The 18,726-nt window shown below is 41.4% G+C and overlaps 1 protein-coding gene across 1 annotated transcript in view; it reads right to left on the reverse strand.

The window, feature by feature from the left end:
• Positions 1–257: 257 nt before the first annotated feature.
• LOC115061381 (partitioning defective 3 homolog) overlaps positions 258–18,726 on the reverse strand; it is a 344,220-nt gene continuing 325,751 nt past the window's right edge. The window contains exons 23-24 of the mRNA XM_029529689.1: positions 12,495–12,622; positions 258–4,585 (exon numbers count right to left, since the gene is read on the reverse strand). Of these exons, the coding sequence (XP_029385549.1) occupies positions 4,156–4,585; positions 12,495–12,622 (558 nt within the window). The 3' untranslated portion in view covers positions 258–4,155. The remainder of the gene's footprint in view (positions 4,586–12,494; positions 12,623–18,726) is intronic.

Genomic DNA, 18,726 nt, shown 5'->3' on the forward strand with positions numbered 1-18,726 from the left:
AGATTAAAGAGATGGAGAGAATGCAGGATGTGCTCTTATCCCACTTTTTTTTTAACGGTGGCCTCAACAAACGTGGGAGCCACATTTTGAGCACGTGCCAATAAATGGCAGAGGTTCAACATTCCTCCAGTTATCAGGATCTGTTCAGAAAATCCTCACTCTTCAAAATATATTTTTAGCTGCTGACAATATGAATAGCAGTGATCTGTCAACCAGATGACAAAACATTTCAACCTGCTCTTTTTCATATATAGTCACAGCAGAGCCAATTTTGTCATGGAAATGGGAAAACAGAAGTTTAATGAACAAAATTCTCGAATCTGTAATACACAGCAGGCACAAAAAATGATGTATTCATTACTTGCCTCAGTTACACATTATTCCAATGCTGTTAACATGTAGAGGAACCGTTTTTGAAAAGAAACACAATGAAGGCAAATTATAAGTAACAAGGATTGAAACTACCATCAATTTATTCATTGAAAAAAGTTCATACCGTATGTACAGAGAACAGCAAATACACTTTTCTTAATGATACTCGGCTGTAAAAAGGAAAATTGCACAGTGCTTACACATTAGTCATCTTTTACCACCAAGTTATTGTGAATAATAAAACACAATGAGGGATGGTCATAAAAATACAATGAAACAATAACAATATGTTCATCATTTTTTTCCCAGGATTAAAAAAATAATAAAATCTCCCAAAAACAAAAGCTTTATGGGAAGAATCCATATGTCACAGAGGCAACGCACATTAATAACACAACACAAATTACAAACATGTATTATAGGATATTATCTAATTTGCATATGAGAAGAAAAAAAAATCATCATATAACCCCCCCTCCCCAAACACACACACATACACACCCATCCCCTTTCTTCCTCAGTCCAGGATGAGGCATAAAACCCAAGGAGTTAAAACAGCTGCTGTGTCAGAGTGGAGCCCCTCAAACGCACAAACACACACACAACAACACATGCACAGCCACTTTCATCCATTCAAACCAGACCCAATAAAAGAAAGTAAATAAAAAACCTAAACAAAGAGAGGGAGAAAAGACGGCAGAAGCAAAGCGCAGCCCTGTTGGTGACCTCCCGTTTGTACTGCAGACTCAGAGGAATAGTTGTGATTACTCCATTGACTGAATCATCGACAAGGTCAGGCCCCCCCCATCTCCTCTCCCTCCTACTCCTCTGCTCCTCTCCCACTCACAAGGCGAGCAGTTCATATGGCTGCCAAGACATATTCATAGACATGCTGGAGCATCCAGTTACTGGCAGTGTTCACAGACACTTAAACACATGTCCACCTACACTAACACTAACACACACAAGCACACAGAAGAATATTGTTAGCATACTAGTACCATATTTTTGTACGTGTGAGGCAGTGCTTACACAAATGCAGACTCTTCTTTTTTCTGCGCTAAAGAGGACCTACACTCCTTCCAACCCACAAAGTCTACAAATCTTCCTTCTAAGCTACTCTACCATTGCATGTCTAATAGTGACCGTAAGTGTTACTTCATAAATCTGGTCCTAATCCTAAAACCAGGAAGTAACAGGGTCTTAGGGGCGCTAGACAGATATTGTTGCTGTGAAATCAGCTTGTATAGAGGACCTGACTTACAGTGACTTTACACTAAGTAACCAGGTTGCAGTTAACTTTCAACGATAACCTAATTTCTAAAGAAGTGGGACATGGACTGAAAGAGTCCCAATTTGTCTAGCTAAGTTTTCTAGCACATAGATTTGCTTAGCTGGAACATCAACTACACAGTCCACTATGTGGTGAATCAGCTCTTTTGGGCAGCTTGCAGTACATTTTCTACTGTAAATTTAACATTCCTCAAAGTTAACATTATTCTGCATTGTAGCAGGACATATCAAAATGTAATGCACTGTAGCTCTACCTTATCTTGACCATCATGCATTGCATCCTGTCTTGTGAAAGTGCTGCAGAGCTCTAATGTTAGCTGCTAGTTAATATTATTTTATTGGCTGATGAGAATAGCTGGTGAAATAATACTTGTGAAATGTCTCCACAGTAGCAAAACAAAGTTTGGAGGTATACTTCATTGTCTATGGCCATGAGTGCAGTTTCTACAATCTAAACCATTGAAAGCAAAACGTGATGACAGAACATTTAGGACTGACAGATACAGAGTAAACACTGCTCTGTACACACAAATGAAAACACATAAACAATTTTTAGAAAATGCATGTTTGCTAAATAAGAATGTATTTTTTCCTCACACATGTGATGCGGATGCTCTGTTTGTTTATGCCTCCAAGATAATAATTACAAATATCTACCACATAATTATGGAGCAATTTAACATCCAATTAGTCAGAGCAATGTATCAACTCCTGTGTGCAGTTATCCACTGGTGAGTTTCCATGTAGCGAACACTAAATAGTGGGTGTATGTGTGAGTCTGAACACAGCTCACATGGAGTGCTTGATCAGACCTGTACATGCGTGCATGTGCATGGCAAAGACACAAAGACTTCAGACTAGGGGGTGGTGGTGGGGCAGGGTACGGCTGAAGGCAGGTAATGGGAAAGATCACTGCACACAGTGAGGATCTGACTCAGAACGTCACAGACACGGAGACACTTTTCACAAAACCGTTTACAATATGCAAAAATCAAACATTCATCAAACAGCAGCTCTCTCTTTCATTTAAGTACGCTATTACTGACCTGCTGCATGTATACATAGTAACCAGGTTACTATAGCAACAGCATCACTTCTCTGTAAACCCTCCCTTCATGAGAGCAGGTTAACATACTGAAGCAAAGCAGCCCCAAAACTCTGAGCAGGCAAAAAGACATCAGGTCATTACTAACTTCCTTGTTTCAGTTCCTGCATAAATGAAAAAGTTGAAACAAATTAATTGCCAAATTTATTTTTCAAGTAAAATCACGTTGTAAAAAGTGTCTCTGACAGCTACAGCTGAAATACTTGTTCTTACAGGGGCACAGGATCATACATATTCTCTCTCTCTCTCGCTCTCTCTCTCTCTCTCTCTCTCTCTCACACAGACACACACACACTGCAACACTTATTATTGATTGAATAGCAAAAAAAAAGGAGCTCCTTAGTGGTTTTCTATCAATGGACATAGTGGCAAAGAGAAAAAAAAAATCTGCGGTATTGTATCACACCACATTGAAGCCACCCACTCAGAACCGATGAGACTTCGTATGGAGCTAACTTGATGAAATATTCAGGTGGCAACTGCTCAGACACCTCGGGTCCAATGGGCTTCAGCTACAGCCATATCATTCAAAGCGAGGCTGACAGTTTCTTTCTCCTCACCACACATGACAACAAACACTCACACAAAGGGGCACATTTATTTTTAATGAGGTACATTAATTAATAACACAGACTTGACCCCATTCATCCTGCTGCATTCCCTGGGTTTGGGAGGGGTAGGAGTGAAGGCTATCTAAAACTGCTTTACACCACTGAGAGTGCTGTATGGTGAGGATGACAATGTGAGGAGAAGAAAAGGAGATAAAGCAGCCAGCAAAGAGGAACAAAGAATTCAGGAATTATCATATTAAATACAAGAGGGGGCTGGAAGGAGGAAATGAGCTCTCTGAGACCACTGAGATCTGTCACTATTTGCCAACTCCTGCCAACAATTACACCCACATAAAAATCTGAGAGATCTCCCCATGAACTGTAAAAATAAGCCTGACTCAGACAAGAATGGCATCCACAGAGACCCCAGAGGGACTAAAACATGCCTGGGCCTTGTGTTTAGGTTCAGCTGTGTCAGGCTGCTGTGATGATGTTTTCTTTACTGAATGTGTTAAAGCTGAAGAGTAAGAGTAAGGAGCCCACAAGAGGGGACTAATCAAGGGGATTCAAAGGCACTTTAAACATGATTAGATCACCTACATGATGGGCAATAAAATATCTCAAATAATATCTTTGACACAGCTCAAAAGGATCAGGGTTTACATAATAAAAAATCTTTTTTTATATTAACATGTCTATATCAACAATCTCACAAAGGTCTCGGCACATTCTGAAAAACACACTTATTGCCCTCTCAGTGTATTTCCCTGTTAAAGCTCCGTAGAATCAATCCTAATCTCACAAACCACCACTTTGGAGTCTCTTGTTTGTGTTTCAAGAGTAAAAAAGCCTCCCTTTTTCCGAGCCCTGAAGCCTGCTGAGCTTGGCAAGCTGAGAGGGAGATGGTGGCACGTCCTGTCTGTAGGGGCCCTTGGTTTGAGTTGGGGGCTGCACTGGGGCAGAACTAGGGCACTCAGTGTAGTCCCTGTTGTGGTCGTAAGTACTAATGCTGTGGGTTTCTTGTGTGGAGGGCACCCTGGCCTTGTTTGCTTCCTGCTCTCTGCGTCTCTGCTCCTGCCTCAGCAGCTCCTGAGTCTCGAGGAGGACACGTGCGTTAAAACTGGAGGTTCCAAGGTAGCCGTTACGTGAACCCTGGACGCTGTTGTGGCGAGTATTCTCCTTTAACGTCGGGAATCCCTCTGCTGTCATGTAAACCTTGTCCCATGAGTCCTGGGACACCGCGTCAGGGTTCTTACGAGGCTGTCTAAACACACAGAGACAGGTGAAGCTGTTAGTTATTCTGTTGAGGAAGCTACTTTAAGCAGCACCTGAAAAAAAAGGGAAGACAGGAGGATCACAGTTAACTCCAATTTTTTCTGCATTTCCCTCTGGGTCAGCAGTATTGAAGGGGAATTCAAAAGAAACTGCATTTCAGCACAGAATGTGACCATTTTTACATTTTGTGAGATTAAAAAAGGAAGTGGCGCTGAGTTAAAATAGAGAGAGCAGTATGGGTGGAGCCAAGAGCGATCTGTAATAGCTTGCTGCATGATTACACTGAATCCAGTGACATAAAGACAGAGACATAAAAGAAACAGAAAACAAACAGAGGAAGCCTAAGATGCCCACAGGACTATTAGTTCCACATTGTAAACAAATACTAATGTTAAAACCTCCCTGAGAAAAATGGCTGCTTTCATCCGTTCAGCTCCTTTCTTTGAGATGCAGACAGCTGCACTTACAGCAGAGACACAGTAATGGCAGACTTCCACCCTCTACTCATCTCCAGTCTGCCTGACATCACTGACACCAGGGGTCATAAACTGACAGTTTTTCAAAAAAAAGCTGAAGGAGCTGTGCGTTTTAATAAAAGTAAAATTTGATTTAATTTGTCTATTAATTTAATATTTTCATTTTCTTGGAAAATGAATGTTATTTTTATTAGCCTATGACAGCATAAAGGCACTCCATCGTGATAATAACATACTAAGGCTTAAGCAGAAATTGCTCTCAGTCCTCCAGTGAGGAGGTAGTTCACAGAGTGATGACTAAAATCAGTAAATCCAGAAATGTAGCAGCCTTACTGGCAGGAAATATCATCTTTAAATGGATTTAATGCTGTCATGCAGAGATGTGATTGGTGGAAAAACATTTGCAGGAAGAAAAGACGTGGATGGTTCACTTTCAAAGAGCCAAAAGCAGTCGAAAGTTGAAGATTTAATGAAGAATGAACCAATAAGGAAGAACTGATCATGATAATTCTCACTCAATCTCAAACCTGTAGAACACATTTGCATTTGGACAAATGTTGCTGCAAGGAACATTATCTTAGATTAGAGGTTTGTTCCAGAAAAACCACCACCTTGAAAACAGGATGTGGATCTATCTGTTCAGGCTGTCTGGGCTCTCACCAGACACTGCAAAGCTTTCACCACTGCTGGGATTTTTAAGGAGTGCATAGTCAATGTTTTGCTGATGACTTGCTGATGACAAATGTAATGGGATAATTGCCTCTGTCTGCTTCAAGTACCACCTGCTGTGTCCACATATTGTTAGAGGACATGCAGCAACTTGCACTTGGTGAGGATCTTGTCTTGTCTTCATTTGCTTATCTGGGCCTGGGTTGCGGGGGCAACAGCCTCAGGAGTATAGCTCAGACACTCCTCTCCCCAGTCACTTCTACCAGCTCCTCCAGGAGGATCCAGAAAGGCTCCCATGCCATCTGAGAGATATAATCCCTCCAGGGGGTCCTGGGTCTGCCCCAGGGTCTCCTCCCAAGATTAACATGGCTGGAATACCTCATCTCACCTAAACTGGCTCCTCGCGATATGAAGAAGCAGGGGCACTACTGTGAGCCCCTCCTGGCAGTCCTGATTCCTCATCCTATCTCAGGCTAAACCCAGCCACCCTACAGAAGAGACAAATTTCAGCCACTAGTATTCATGACTCTCTTCGTCATTACCCATAGTTTGTGACCATAAGTGAGGATCAGAACCTGGATAGATCAGTAAATGGAGTGCCTTGACTTGCGACTCAGCTCCTTATTCATCACAGTGGACTGGTATAGTGACTGCATCACTGCAGATGCTGCAGATACTTGGAGAAGCAACTCCTTCCCTGATCCAGAGTGGACCCTTTGCCTTTTTCTGCCTGAGGACCATCATCTTAGATTTAGAGGTGCTGATTCTAATCCCAGCTGCTTCACTGCTTCATCATCAGTAAAAAGCAAGATGGAATCTTAAAGGTGCTGAATACCCTCCCCCCGCTCCCTCCCTCCATAATCCCCTCTCACACCCCTTCCAGCATCCATGAGAGCCTATAGATGCGGTGCAGACCGACTCACCTCTCCAGGACATGGGCATAGAGGTTCCCATGGAGGCTGAGGAGTGCGGTCCCCAATAGTTCGAAACTATTGGGGGTAAACGGTGTTGACACAGTCCCCCACTGACACAGCGGAGAGTTTGCCAGAATTTATTCATGGTTGAATCAAAGTTTTGCTCCATGGCCTCGCTGGCCTACTCCCACGCAATGGGAGTAGGTGAAAGAATAGACTTTTGAAAAAAAGTGAGCAGCTGACCACATGCAGGCCGAAGAGAGAATATGTGCCATTTTGGATTTTTTCCCCATTAGAATACAAATGCAGAAGGCACAGTGATATGTATCGGATATAGTGAAAATGCTTTGTGCTTTTGGGAACTAATTTGATCCACTCCACACTGATTTGTTATCGGGGGTAGGGGGGGTGGGGCTGCTGCACTTCAACACACAAAGGACAGTGGCTATGAGTATTATCACTGAGGATATGAATATAATCACCACAGCTGAGAGAGAATTTTTCTGCATGAGTCGATGATATTCACATTTCCAGGGATGTCACTGGATTTGTAACACATTTCATGATAAGCTGCTAACCTGAAGAAGTTGGTGATGGTGGACAAAGCTAAGGCTCAATGTTTGCTAGTGACATGAGCCACATGAATAAGTCTCTCCACATTCAGATGAATGATGAAACTTGAAAGGAAGCAAATTAATTTTTATAGTGCCACCATAGGATGTCCAGGGATAAGACTAAATAAGAGAAAAAAATTATAAAAATAAAAAAATATATAATATTATTAAGTTAGTAATTATGAGAAAAGGTGTTTTACAGAGTCAGATATTCTGCCAAACCAAGTGAGAATGTTTCAGGCTTGGGAACCTATTCATGGGAACAAATGCTAAAATAATGGTCCACTTAACATTTTATTTAACATCGAGACATCTTGTGGGAAGCAGCAGTGAACTGTTCTGTTCCACTGAGTCTTTGAAAGCAACATCCCTGACAAATAAGTCCTGTATGTCTGATCTATTTATATCCCGTTTCTGCTGTCACAGCAGGCAGGGATTTGCCATGCTCTTTTGATTCTTAAGCCATGTTAATTAAACCAATTTTTTAGACTGAGAAGTTTTGGTTATTATTGTTATTATGAGACACTGTGAAAATAAAACAAGCACACAAACAAAAAAGAATTAAAGCACAAACATATAAAAATAAATGTAACAAGATGTTAAATGAGAGCTACCAGTCTGTCTCATTTTTGCATGAAGACACAGCGCAAGCCACATCGCTCTCATAAAAGCAGTGAGTAGTATCAAAGCTCACCTCCCTGGCCTGCTTCAGGAAATCAAGAAGAAAAATCTGCAATATCCAAGTTTCTGAAGTCATCAATATTCAGCAGGCTGGATGTTAAGGTTTGGGTGGGCCAGTTGACTGACAGTTGATCACTGCCCCACTCTGATGCACACATTTGATCTCTCATACAAAAAACCACAAATCAATGTGCATGCCTTCCAACACACTAACGCCTCTCTTTCAAAAACTGGCCCTGTAAAGCCATCATTGGGAGCTGGAAGGTTTTGAGCTGAAGCTCTAAAGCTGCCCCTCCATTATTAGGATCCATTAAGGCAGACGTGCAATGGAAGACCTGCAACAGTGTCTTTTGTGTCTGAGGTGCTAAGAGAAATCCCAGTCACACATCACTGACCCACTATGTGCCCAAAAAGCTTTTGATTTCACACAGCACAAAGCTGCAGATGGATACAGGGGCCCAGAGCTTTTACACTAAACCTCCTGCTTTTCTTCTCTGACTGAGTGTCATAGCACAGAAACTGAGAGGAACAAGAGGCGGGACAGACTTTTTATTGTTCTACTTGTTTTCTCCAAAACCTTTAAACCATGTGAATAAATCCAACCTTTCTTTCTTTTTTCTTGTTGTCGGATGTGCCGTTGCTTGACAGAGAAAATGACGTGGTTGATTTATATGACAAAATCAAAACTAAGAACTATAAATTGTCTGAAGTTTGATTTCTGGTGATACAAAGTGGTTAAGCTGTAGCTAAAGAGACTATACAAGTAGCCTCTGAAGCTACACACCAATTTATATTTAAAAATTTTACTCCAGGTTTGGCCTATAGTTGTTGTGAAGACACTATCTGTGGATCATAATGGTCCATTTTTCCATCAGCAAGAATCTGCCAGCCCAAAGTCACTGTGGATAGTGAAGATGATGTTAGGGATATTGAAGAAAGGCGGAAAACTGTGACCTTCCAGAAACACACATCCAGCAAACTTATCTCTCACAAGCACTGGAAGCCAGCAAACCAAAAACAGAGTCATGGCTAGCCAAGACTCACTGAAGGTCAGAGGGGGTGAAGGCTGGTCCATGTTATTCATGCCAACCGAAGAGTTACTGTAGCTCAAGTTGCTGAAGAAGATGAGTGTCAGTCCACAGAGCATCACCATTTTTGCGTCTATAGGAGTCCAGGCCTGGATGGGTCAAGGCTGTTTTGGCAGCAAAAGGGGAGCCTACATAATATTAGGCAGGTGGTCTCCCCCAGCTCTACCCAACTTTGCCCCCCCCACCTTGTGCCTCTCTCTCTCTCTCTCTCTCTCTCTGTCTCCCCCTCTCAACAAAGCCAGTCAAGGCAGATTGCCACTTCCCCCTGAGCCTGGTTCTGCCTGAAGTTTCTGCCTCTTAAAGGAAGTTTTTCCTTGCCATTGTCGCCAAGTGTTTGCTCATGGGGGGATCTGTTGGGTCTCTTTAGATTATTTTATAAAGAGTTTGGTCTAGTGCATGCAAAGTGCCTTGACGTAATTCATGTACTCAAGTCATGTACAGTAAGTCTATACACAGCCCATTATGGTCTGTGTAAAGACATTGCAGTGAAGGGTATAACTGAAGTGTAGCGCAGCCTGTCTGGGCAATGCAGCAGAGATATCAATGGGTGAAAGCAACACTATAGCTGGAACCCAATTAACCTCTTGTATCAAACATGTATCTGGCGTTACAGTGTTAGTGCGACATGTAAATGTTCTTTCTCCTTTCTCAATACTTCCACTCTCTTGTTAAACAGTTTTTCTCCCTTTCTTATTCCAAGCGATTCTAAGAAAAACACAATTCCGGCCTCAGTAATGAAAGCCCTTGTGGCCGACATTATTGAAGGGGAGGGGAATGGCTAAAGCACATGGTGCAGTAATGTGACTAAGTGCGCCATTGTATGTACAAATGTGATTCATTTATGAACAGTATGTGTGTAACAAAAACACATTGTGTTTCTTGGTACGAGTGTGTGTGAGCATGAGGGGTAATTGGCAGAGGGGCAGCTGTAGGGACAGACTGCAGAGAGAGCCCCACCACATGCTCCGTATCTGGGTTTCACTGTCTGGGCGAGCCGCCATGCATTTACACCCCGCTTTGGCTCGCAGAGCAGCCAGCACTACTCATGAGGGAGCTGCCTTGTTTAGAAACGCAGGACGCCTGTTGCACATGGCAGCGATCTGCGTTTGACCTTTTCTCTTCAGTTTTAAAGTAGATAAGAGAAGAAGGAAGATTTAAGAGCGAAGTCCATGGGGCTGAAATGGCATTGTTCCACAGGAATGTTGAATGATTGATGCGTCGGGGGGAGCTCACTCTCTTATCACTTCTACTCCTGCGCCAGGATATGTCACGAAGTAGATTAGTTACATTTACAGAGGGAGGGGGTGGGAAAATACATCATGCTAGAGAGCGGGATAAATTTAGACCGACAGAACATAACAAACAAAGCCAGGAAGTTGGCTCACAGAAAAAATTGTGGCTGCTGTGTGTTTTTGTTTAAAACAGCTGGGAAGAATCAAAGTTTATGAGGAGAAGGAGAAAGCACTCACACACAGTACATACAGTACTCAGATACAAAATGATTAAGCAAATAAAACAAATGTATGCAATTGGCAAAGGAACAATTGCTTCGATATTATGCAAATAAATTGTCCACAAATCTGGAATAATGTTTGCTTTATAGAGTGGAACAATATTGCCTTGGCTGAGAATGAGCAGAGCTGCATGGGTATACTGGAGAGCTACTGGGAGTCCACGCAAGACAGAGTTAAGAACCTTATCTTGACCACAGTCATGTGTGTTTGGGCGTATCTGTGCGTGTGAGTGTGTCTCTTCCAAGCTAATCAGTGGTCTCTCTTTCCTACTTAGTCACTTGTTCCTTTTGCTGCCCCCCCACTCACTCTCCACTGCCTGTCACAGCTAATCCTGCTCCAACAACAAGCCTTCATTAGTGTTCCCCCACTCCTCACATCCCAGACAGCCAGCTAAGCCTGGCTGTCATCAGATAACCAGCCACCACAGCTTCTTCTGGAATCTCTTTGGGAGTTGTTTTTTCTTTTTGTAAGAGGGGGTGTCCCCTTTTGGCTGAACGGTTCGCCGCTCATGCTTCCTGTTTTGGAAGAGGACGACAGGATTGAGGGGTTCCAGAGGAGAGGCTGGTCGGAGATTGAGGGAATTGTGGTTATTATTCTGCTGGGGTGAGGCTTCGGTTCTTTAATGAGGAGCTGTGGCCGACTCAAGTACCAAAAAGCCCGAGATGGGGTCAAATGTCAAGCCTGAGCTCATGCGACTCTTTGTGATAAGCTGCTATGAGATTATGAGAGGAATGCATATCAAAGGCCATCCTTGCCTGGCCTCCCTTTCCCAAGAAGAGCAGCTGAGTAATAGGGAAGGGGCTGGAGGCAAAGGCCGCATCACATGAGAGACAGACAACACCTATGAGGAGAATGTATGGATTGTCTGGCTCATAAAAACCACATTGATCATGGGTCCATGTGGATCACAAATCCATAACCTCCGACGGGAACACATTTTAACTGACCAGACTTAGACAGAGATGGTACAGCAGAGCAGGAATGCTCTGAAGGTGTATCTGCTTGGGAGGAATTGAATTGACAGGAGACTACATGAAGACCGCACGTATTGAATGGACTGCATAGACACAGGAAGCCCCTTTTTCTTTGTTTAAACTGGAACTGCAGCCAAACTTAAGACCTCAGACTTTTCTTTCTGAGTTTTAAAACATACTGCAATAAAACTTTTTTTTCATGTGTAAACATCCAATAACAAAAATAATACTTATTTTGTTCGTAAATTTAAATCCCTGTATGTTAAAGTGCAGAATTAGTACCTGTAGTCACTCTCTCTTTAAGCATCTCAGACTGAAATTGTGGAAATGTTCCAGCAGCAGTTGATGGTTGGGCAATTTGCATCAACCTTAAGTGTGATTAGAAAGCTTTGGAAGACTTGATAAAGGCACTTTACAGAGTGATGCCAGGAAATGCAAATACTAATGGTAAACTCCCTTCCCCCAAAGGCCTGAAGATGTGCGATATGGTAAGCTTTATTGGCATCTCTTTGTCAAATATGTGAAAGAATGGAAACAGGATCATGGAGAAGATAAAGTGCAGCAGTTGCTGCTTTGATCTCAGACTGTGTAAGGCAAAGGAAAACTCCTTTTTAAAAATATGATATTGGAGCTGGTAATCAGAGAGGGAGGGGAGGGTAAACATTGATGATGATTGATGATGATTTCATTGAAAGAGTTTTGTTAAGAATTATTTCAATGTCTGGGGATGATTTGAACGTGGCTTTGTGGTGACTGACTTTGCAGCCGAAGAGATCGCTAAAGAGAGCGTGGGAAATAAGAAAGGGTAAAGGCACAAATATGAGGTAAAGAAAATGCTGGAAATCTTAAAAAAGTCAAATGAAGAGGTTGAGAAAGGGCAGAGACAATGTGATAAGTCACAAAGAGAGAGCAAGAGAGAGAGAGGAACAGATTGAGTGAAGAAGGAGAAGACAGACGGATGGTCTCACCGTGGCAGGCTGCTGTACTGTCTCGGTGCCTGTTGGAAACCGTCCCTGTCCTCTTGCTGCTGTTTCTGAGTCTGAGTCTCAACCGTGACCGCGTGGCGTCCGCTTTGTGTCTCTGTCCCGTTGTTCACCTAAAATGTCCAACACGGTCAGACAAAAAGACAGAGGCAGAGCTGATGGAATATACAGGATATCTTTTAATGGCAGCATGTGGTTTGACAGTCTGATGTCTCATATGTTGCCCTGAGGCTGCCCTCAGGGACTAGAACATTAGTGGGGCTTGATTCCATGATGACAATGCACCTGTGGCAGTGGCTGAAGTCCCTATTAAGCATATGAAAGGCATCATTTACCACATTCTGACCTTTCTGTTGATTACAAAGCATTGGTTTACTAGATTGCCACACAACAACTATGTCATAAAACCCTTAATGGTGAACAAGACCTTCACAATGAATGTGACCTGACCAGTGCTGTCAAAAAACAACACTAATATATATATATAAACTGACTCCGATTCCTACTATTTATTATATCACTGTAGTTTTAATTAAAGGCAACATTAAACTGAAGGGAATATTCCACAGTATTTCATGACTTGTTATAAAGTCACAGCCTCCTCATTCAGCTGGCCAGTTTTCTTTTTTAAGCCTCTTAAAATTCTCAGTCAATTTCAAAAATTTTTTTGTGGGGTCAAATTTTTGAGTGGCTTTTTCCACAGGGCAAAGCTGGCCCCTTGTATTATTACACTGATCATAATATTTTTGCTATTGCTGAAATTATTACTATTGTTGAAATCACATGCTCATATTTCCTACTTTCCTACTTACTTCACATGCTACTTTTCCTACATTGCTATTGCTGTTATAAGTTACTTAGTTATAAGTAACTTTATTACTTATACTTCAAATTTATTAGCTACTCAACATTTTGAGGGAACGTTTTTGTATGTTATTTTTTATTAATTTTTTCTTAATTTTTTACTATATTTTAAATGTTCGATTGATTGTACTATTTTGACTTAATTAAGCAATTTTTAATTAGTCTCGCCACATGAGTGTCAGACCTTCACCACACAAATGAAGTTGGTGAGTATGGTGCTACTCATAGTAATACTCAATGTAAAGGGTGAATTGAAACGTATGTGACCTTCCCTTCAATGAACACACACTGTGCATTTCGGAAAAAAATAAGCACCAATTTCATGTTTAACGCACTGACTACAGAACAGTATTACCAGTCACTGCTTTGTTTGTAATTTGCGTAGGACTTGCACGTAGCTTACTGTACCTGTACCAGTGTGTCTGTGTGGGTGTTTGTTATCTGATCATCAGCGGGGTTGACATGGAGATATCATCTTCCTCAGCAACAGCACACTGCTAAAGAGCTGGCTGATTATAAAACATCACATTCCAATTAAACAGAGGCAAGCTCCAGGAGTATGTTATGAGCATGGCTTGACCAAGCGTCAGGCTTCGTAAGGTTTCAAAGGTAACACAGTTGCAGGGAGAAGTTGCTACATATAGTTCTGTTTAAATACATTCATTCATTCATTCATCTTCAACAGCATATCCGTTTCCATCACAGGGCCAACATACAGAGACAAACATCCACTCACAATCAGACCTACGGACAGATGGACAATTTAGAGTCACCAACTAACCCAAAAATGATGTTTTTAGACGGTGGGAGGAAACTGGAAGGAAGCCCACAGAGGCGCAGGGAGAACATGCAAACTCCACACAGAAAGTCCCAAAGGCCTGGGATTGAATCTGCAACCTTATTGTGGGGCAACAGCTGTAACTACTCTCCTGCTTTGCTGCCCTGCTTAAGTAAATATCAACCCATTATTATTTTGACTATTTTACTTGGTAGCTGAGTTTGAAAACTGAAGTGAAGCTCGGAAGAATTTGTATTTTGTAGACTTTTTAAAATTTGGGAAATCTGTGTATGCACTTGTTTGTGGGGTTGGTGGTAGACGGCTGAAGGTGTGTCAGTGTATGGAAAGACTGTCAAAAAACGTCTCTTTTTGGAAACATCTTGTCCCCGTGAAATTGCCGCTTTCCTCCTCACTTGGACAGCTGCAATAACAGCAATTACATTTCACTCAGCATCAACAGCAAGTCATTTCTCAAGCCCTCCAACTTCTAAAAACATAACAGCATCCCGAGTTGCTGAAGTGAATTGGACTCATATGTATCATGCTTCTGCTCCAACAGCACAAGGAAAGCGCTCAAAAACAGATATCAGATGAATGGAGGGGGGGAATTATTTTACTGGGGCCCAAGGTGGTAGTGAGAAAATAATTAGTTACACACACTTAAAGGATTTAATGTGATGTGAAAAGGAAGTGGTGAGGAATCCGGAGGTGCTTGACGCTCTGGTTTAAAACCCAACGGATGAGGTGGATGACACCATGCCAAGAGAAATGCATGAGAAATAGCCAGGAGAGAAAATCAGTCAGTGTAATGGCATTATCTGCGGAAGGAGAATCAGATTATTCCATGCCAGGCCTGGAATACAATGCCATATAAAACATGACATTTGTTGGAATCAAATCAAAGAGACGTCAGCGTTTGTTTTTATCCAATAATGAGAAAAATGATGTCAGTACAGTATGCTTTTATCCCTCCCTTATTTCCTTGGTGGTGTCAGGCAAAGCAGGGAGAGAAAATAATTCTCCACCTGTTTAAACACGGCAACATTCACAGACGGTGAGCCAGGAGGGGACATAATTATGAGAATTATTTGCAGCTATCAAAAATACGAGGCCAGCTGGGAGGGGGCTGAGCTTTAAAAGTTTAGAACTGAGGCAAGAGGTGTCATGTTTCTTGGTTCAGAGTTGGTCACAGACCTTTTGCAATATCAAAGCAGGTTGCTATGATGGGTCAGCACTAACATATGGCTTCACTGCCCACATTCATCATAATGCTATATTTGTAGGCCACCACATAGGGAACAGTTTTTAGAGGGAAGCCATGCTGTACACAAACAGGCATATGGAAAACATTTATGGTGCTAATGGGCAGAAAGAGCGAGAAGAAAGTGAAAGAAGGGTAGTGAAACCCCACATCCTGACAAAATCCCAGCTGGATGATGATTCTCTCTTAAAGTCCTTGTGTTGACCCGATTCTGCCAATGTATTATACGCAAACCCAATCCATTTGTGATTGCTTGGCTATGTAGCTCTGGGCAGAGCATCCATCTGAGAGCACACAGTGTGGCCTGCCATTTCCCGGTCTCTGGTCCAGGAAACCATGCTGAATAGGAGGTTGGATTGGTCATCTCCATATCACTAAAGTACTCCACAGCACGCACAAAACCCCATAACAAAATGGTGCAACAGGATTTCTTGCAGGGGAGATATCCATTTGGATGAATGTCTGAGGTAATAGTGCTGAAAAATATCAGTGCAATCGCTCTCTATCTTGTGTGTTCACACAGCTTAGTATCTAAATAAATTGATAACAATAAAAATACTGGAGATGTAGGCATGAATGTATCTGTGAGTGTGTGTGAGTCAGTAACAATATTGTAATTTAATAAAAAAAAAAAAAAAAACAACTCTTTTTAATTGTGAGGTACTGATGTGTGTTATGTTTTGCAATTATGCTGGCAGGTCCTATATTATGTTGATATCAGCCTGGAACTTACTCAACGCAGGCAATGTCTTCCTAACAGAGAGGGAGCATGCCCAAAAAAATAAATAAATGAATAAATACATACATAAAAAAAAATCAAATGTGGCTGGAAAATACAGTGACACAAAATAATTTTGATGACTGAGACAGTGACAAAAGGAGATGTATCCTCAATTTCCCTTAGCAGACAGATAGAGTATACATCTATTTCTCAATTTTGAATTGGTGGTATAATTACAAGTGAGTCGAGGAGCAGCAGATAATGATTATGTTATGATTCAGTCACTGGGGTTTGTATGACATTCACTATGTAACAATATATCTGAGAAGAGGTATTTGTGTTCTTACACTGTAAGGTACAACTGCATTTACAGTTTAATTATTTATAATAAGTTAATATAACTTAATATAAGTTTGAAGTTCTGTATCTTATATCACCATATTTAAAGCGGATGTTGCTATATATTGTCACCTGCCATCTCAGGTACATGTTTCCATGTGTGCATGTTGTTTTAATGAGATTCCATAAATAAGCTAAATATATATTCAGAAATTTATGTATGTAAAACAATATGCATATTTTTTTTCTTTTTACTTCCTCCTTCCTTTTTTCCTACTATACATCATTTTACCATATTTAGAGAGGCTTTGGAATTAATATATATTTACATAATATATGTCTGCACTTGTGATGGACTGGCGACCTGTCTAGGGTGTACCCCGCCCTCAGTGTTGGTTCCAGCACCCCTGTGACCCGGAAACAGATAAGCAGTTGAAGGTGAATGAATCTCAGCACTTAAAGCATACATACATGGGCATAGATATATATGTATGGGCTTGAAATACACTCAATATGTATTTTATATTGATGTGTATTTTGAACGAATAACACACTGTACCTCATGCCATAATAACTTAATGCCATTTTGTGTTGAACCTATGCTGTCTGATTGGTTACAGTCAGGGATACCCAAACTGCCACAGTGCAGAGATACGTTGCTCTAACTCAAACACTTCGCCCCTTGGATGTCAAGTAACTGCAGCTGAAAGTGGTTTGTTCTCTACATGATCATATAGGAACAAAAACATGATCGCAATCAGACACCCGCTGTCACCAAAACCCCAAAATCAGAGTAACCAGAGTTTGTGCAGACATAAATCCTTCTCAACACATATATCCTGGTGGCTGGAGAAAAAGCGATAGTAAAATCAAAGAATTCACATAAATAAAGGCTTTACAAGCTGCTGTTGGTGTGTTTGATCCAAGATAGCAGCATGGTGCTCAAACTCTGTGTGGTCATGCTCAATGGGGCTTTAGTCCAACAGCACACGTTGGTTTTATTGCTTCAGATGCAGACAGGCAGAGGAAAAGGCAACTCTTTGGAAAATACATAGCACTTTATGATGAACATCTGGAAAGCTACTCTCACAGGGAAGCAGCAGCAGCCAGGATTGGCGAGAAAACATGGCAACTCTAATTGTGTATGCTGGCTTCAGGCTATGTGATTGACAAGGCTTCTCACATCCTGATCATTATTTCATTCAGAAGGCGTTGGGGTTGGCCTCAACATTATCATTCCATGCATTTACAGCAGGCATATCTGAGCTCATTCTTATACTTCACACCTCATGCTGCTCAAAATGGCCCGCCCAGTTCCTTATCATGATCATATTATTTTTGTCTGTGTTTCTCCAAACATGTTTTCGGGAAATAACATGGAACAGCAGTTTGTTTGGAATTTGCAAAGGAGGATATTAGGTAATCTGAAGAAGGTAATCAAACAGAATTAAAAATAACTTTTACTTAAATTCATTTCCACTTGTTTTTCAAAACATAAAGACAGCAGCTACAAATCTGTGTGTATCCAAAACTCCATGTGGTGATGGAGATGTGACAACAAGACCTCACAACAGCTAATAAATGGACCCTTACTTTAATCCCTATAATCTGGTTAAGTGACACAGCAAATTTGACCTGGGCCATTTTTTTTCATTTGGAATAGAAAACATAAATAATACAACAGACACTCCTGAAGATGCTAGCAGCTGCTCCTGTTCTGCCTCGCCTGCAGATATGTGTGGAGGCCGTTAGAATGTAACCTTGAGTGCTGCTTCAAAGTGCAGCGCTGAAGATGGTGATGTGGGAGGCATTTAACTGCCTTCTCGAGCACATTGCCTTTTCCCGTTTACAGTCACTTTCCACTGAACGTCTTGCTCTACAAAAACTCGAGGGCAGAGAGGTTTTCCTTTCATCATTGTCAACAACATTCAGCACTCAGAATGGACTCTGCAGTAAAAAAATAAAATAAAATAAATATATATATATCAATTTTTGAAGAAACATTTCCTGCAATAGGTTGGACTCAAACACGGTTACAGGATTGTATATTTGGTGTGGGTCAAAATTCATCACAATTTACCTCTCTCTATACTTAGGAAATCCACAGACGAAGAGTTTGTCAAAATTTCAGTTTCCTAATTAGTCTAAAAATATGCAGTTAAATGGAATGAGATTTCATTGCTCAGATGTATTTTGGCCTCATGTTCCTGCTTCCTGTGGTACCACATATATATGCCTCCTTAACTATTCTCAC

Source organism: Echeneis naucrates, chromosome 20 (genome assembly GCF_900963305.1).
Source record: "Echeneis naucrates chromosome 20, fEcheNa1.1, whole genome shotgun sequence".
NCBI classification, from domain to species: Eukaryota; Metazoa; Chordata; class Actinopteri; order Carangiformes; family Echeneidae; genus Echeneis; species Echeneis naucrates.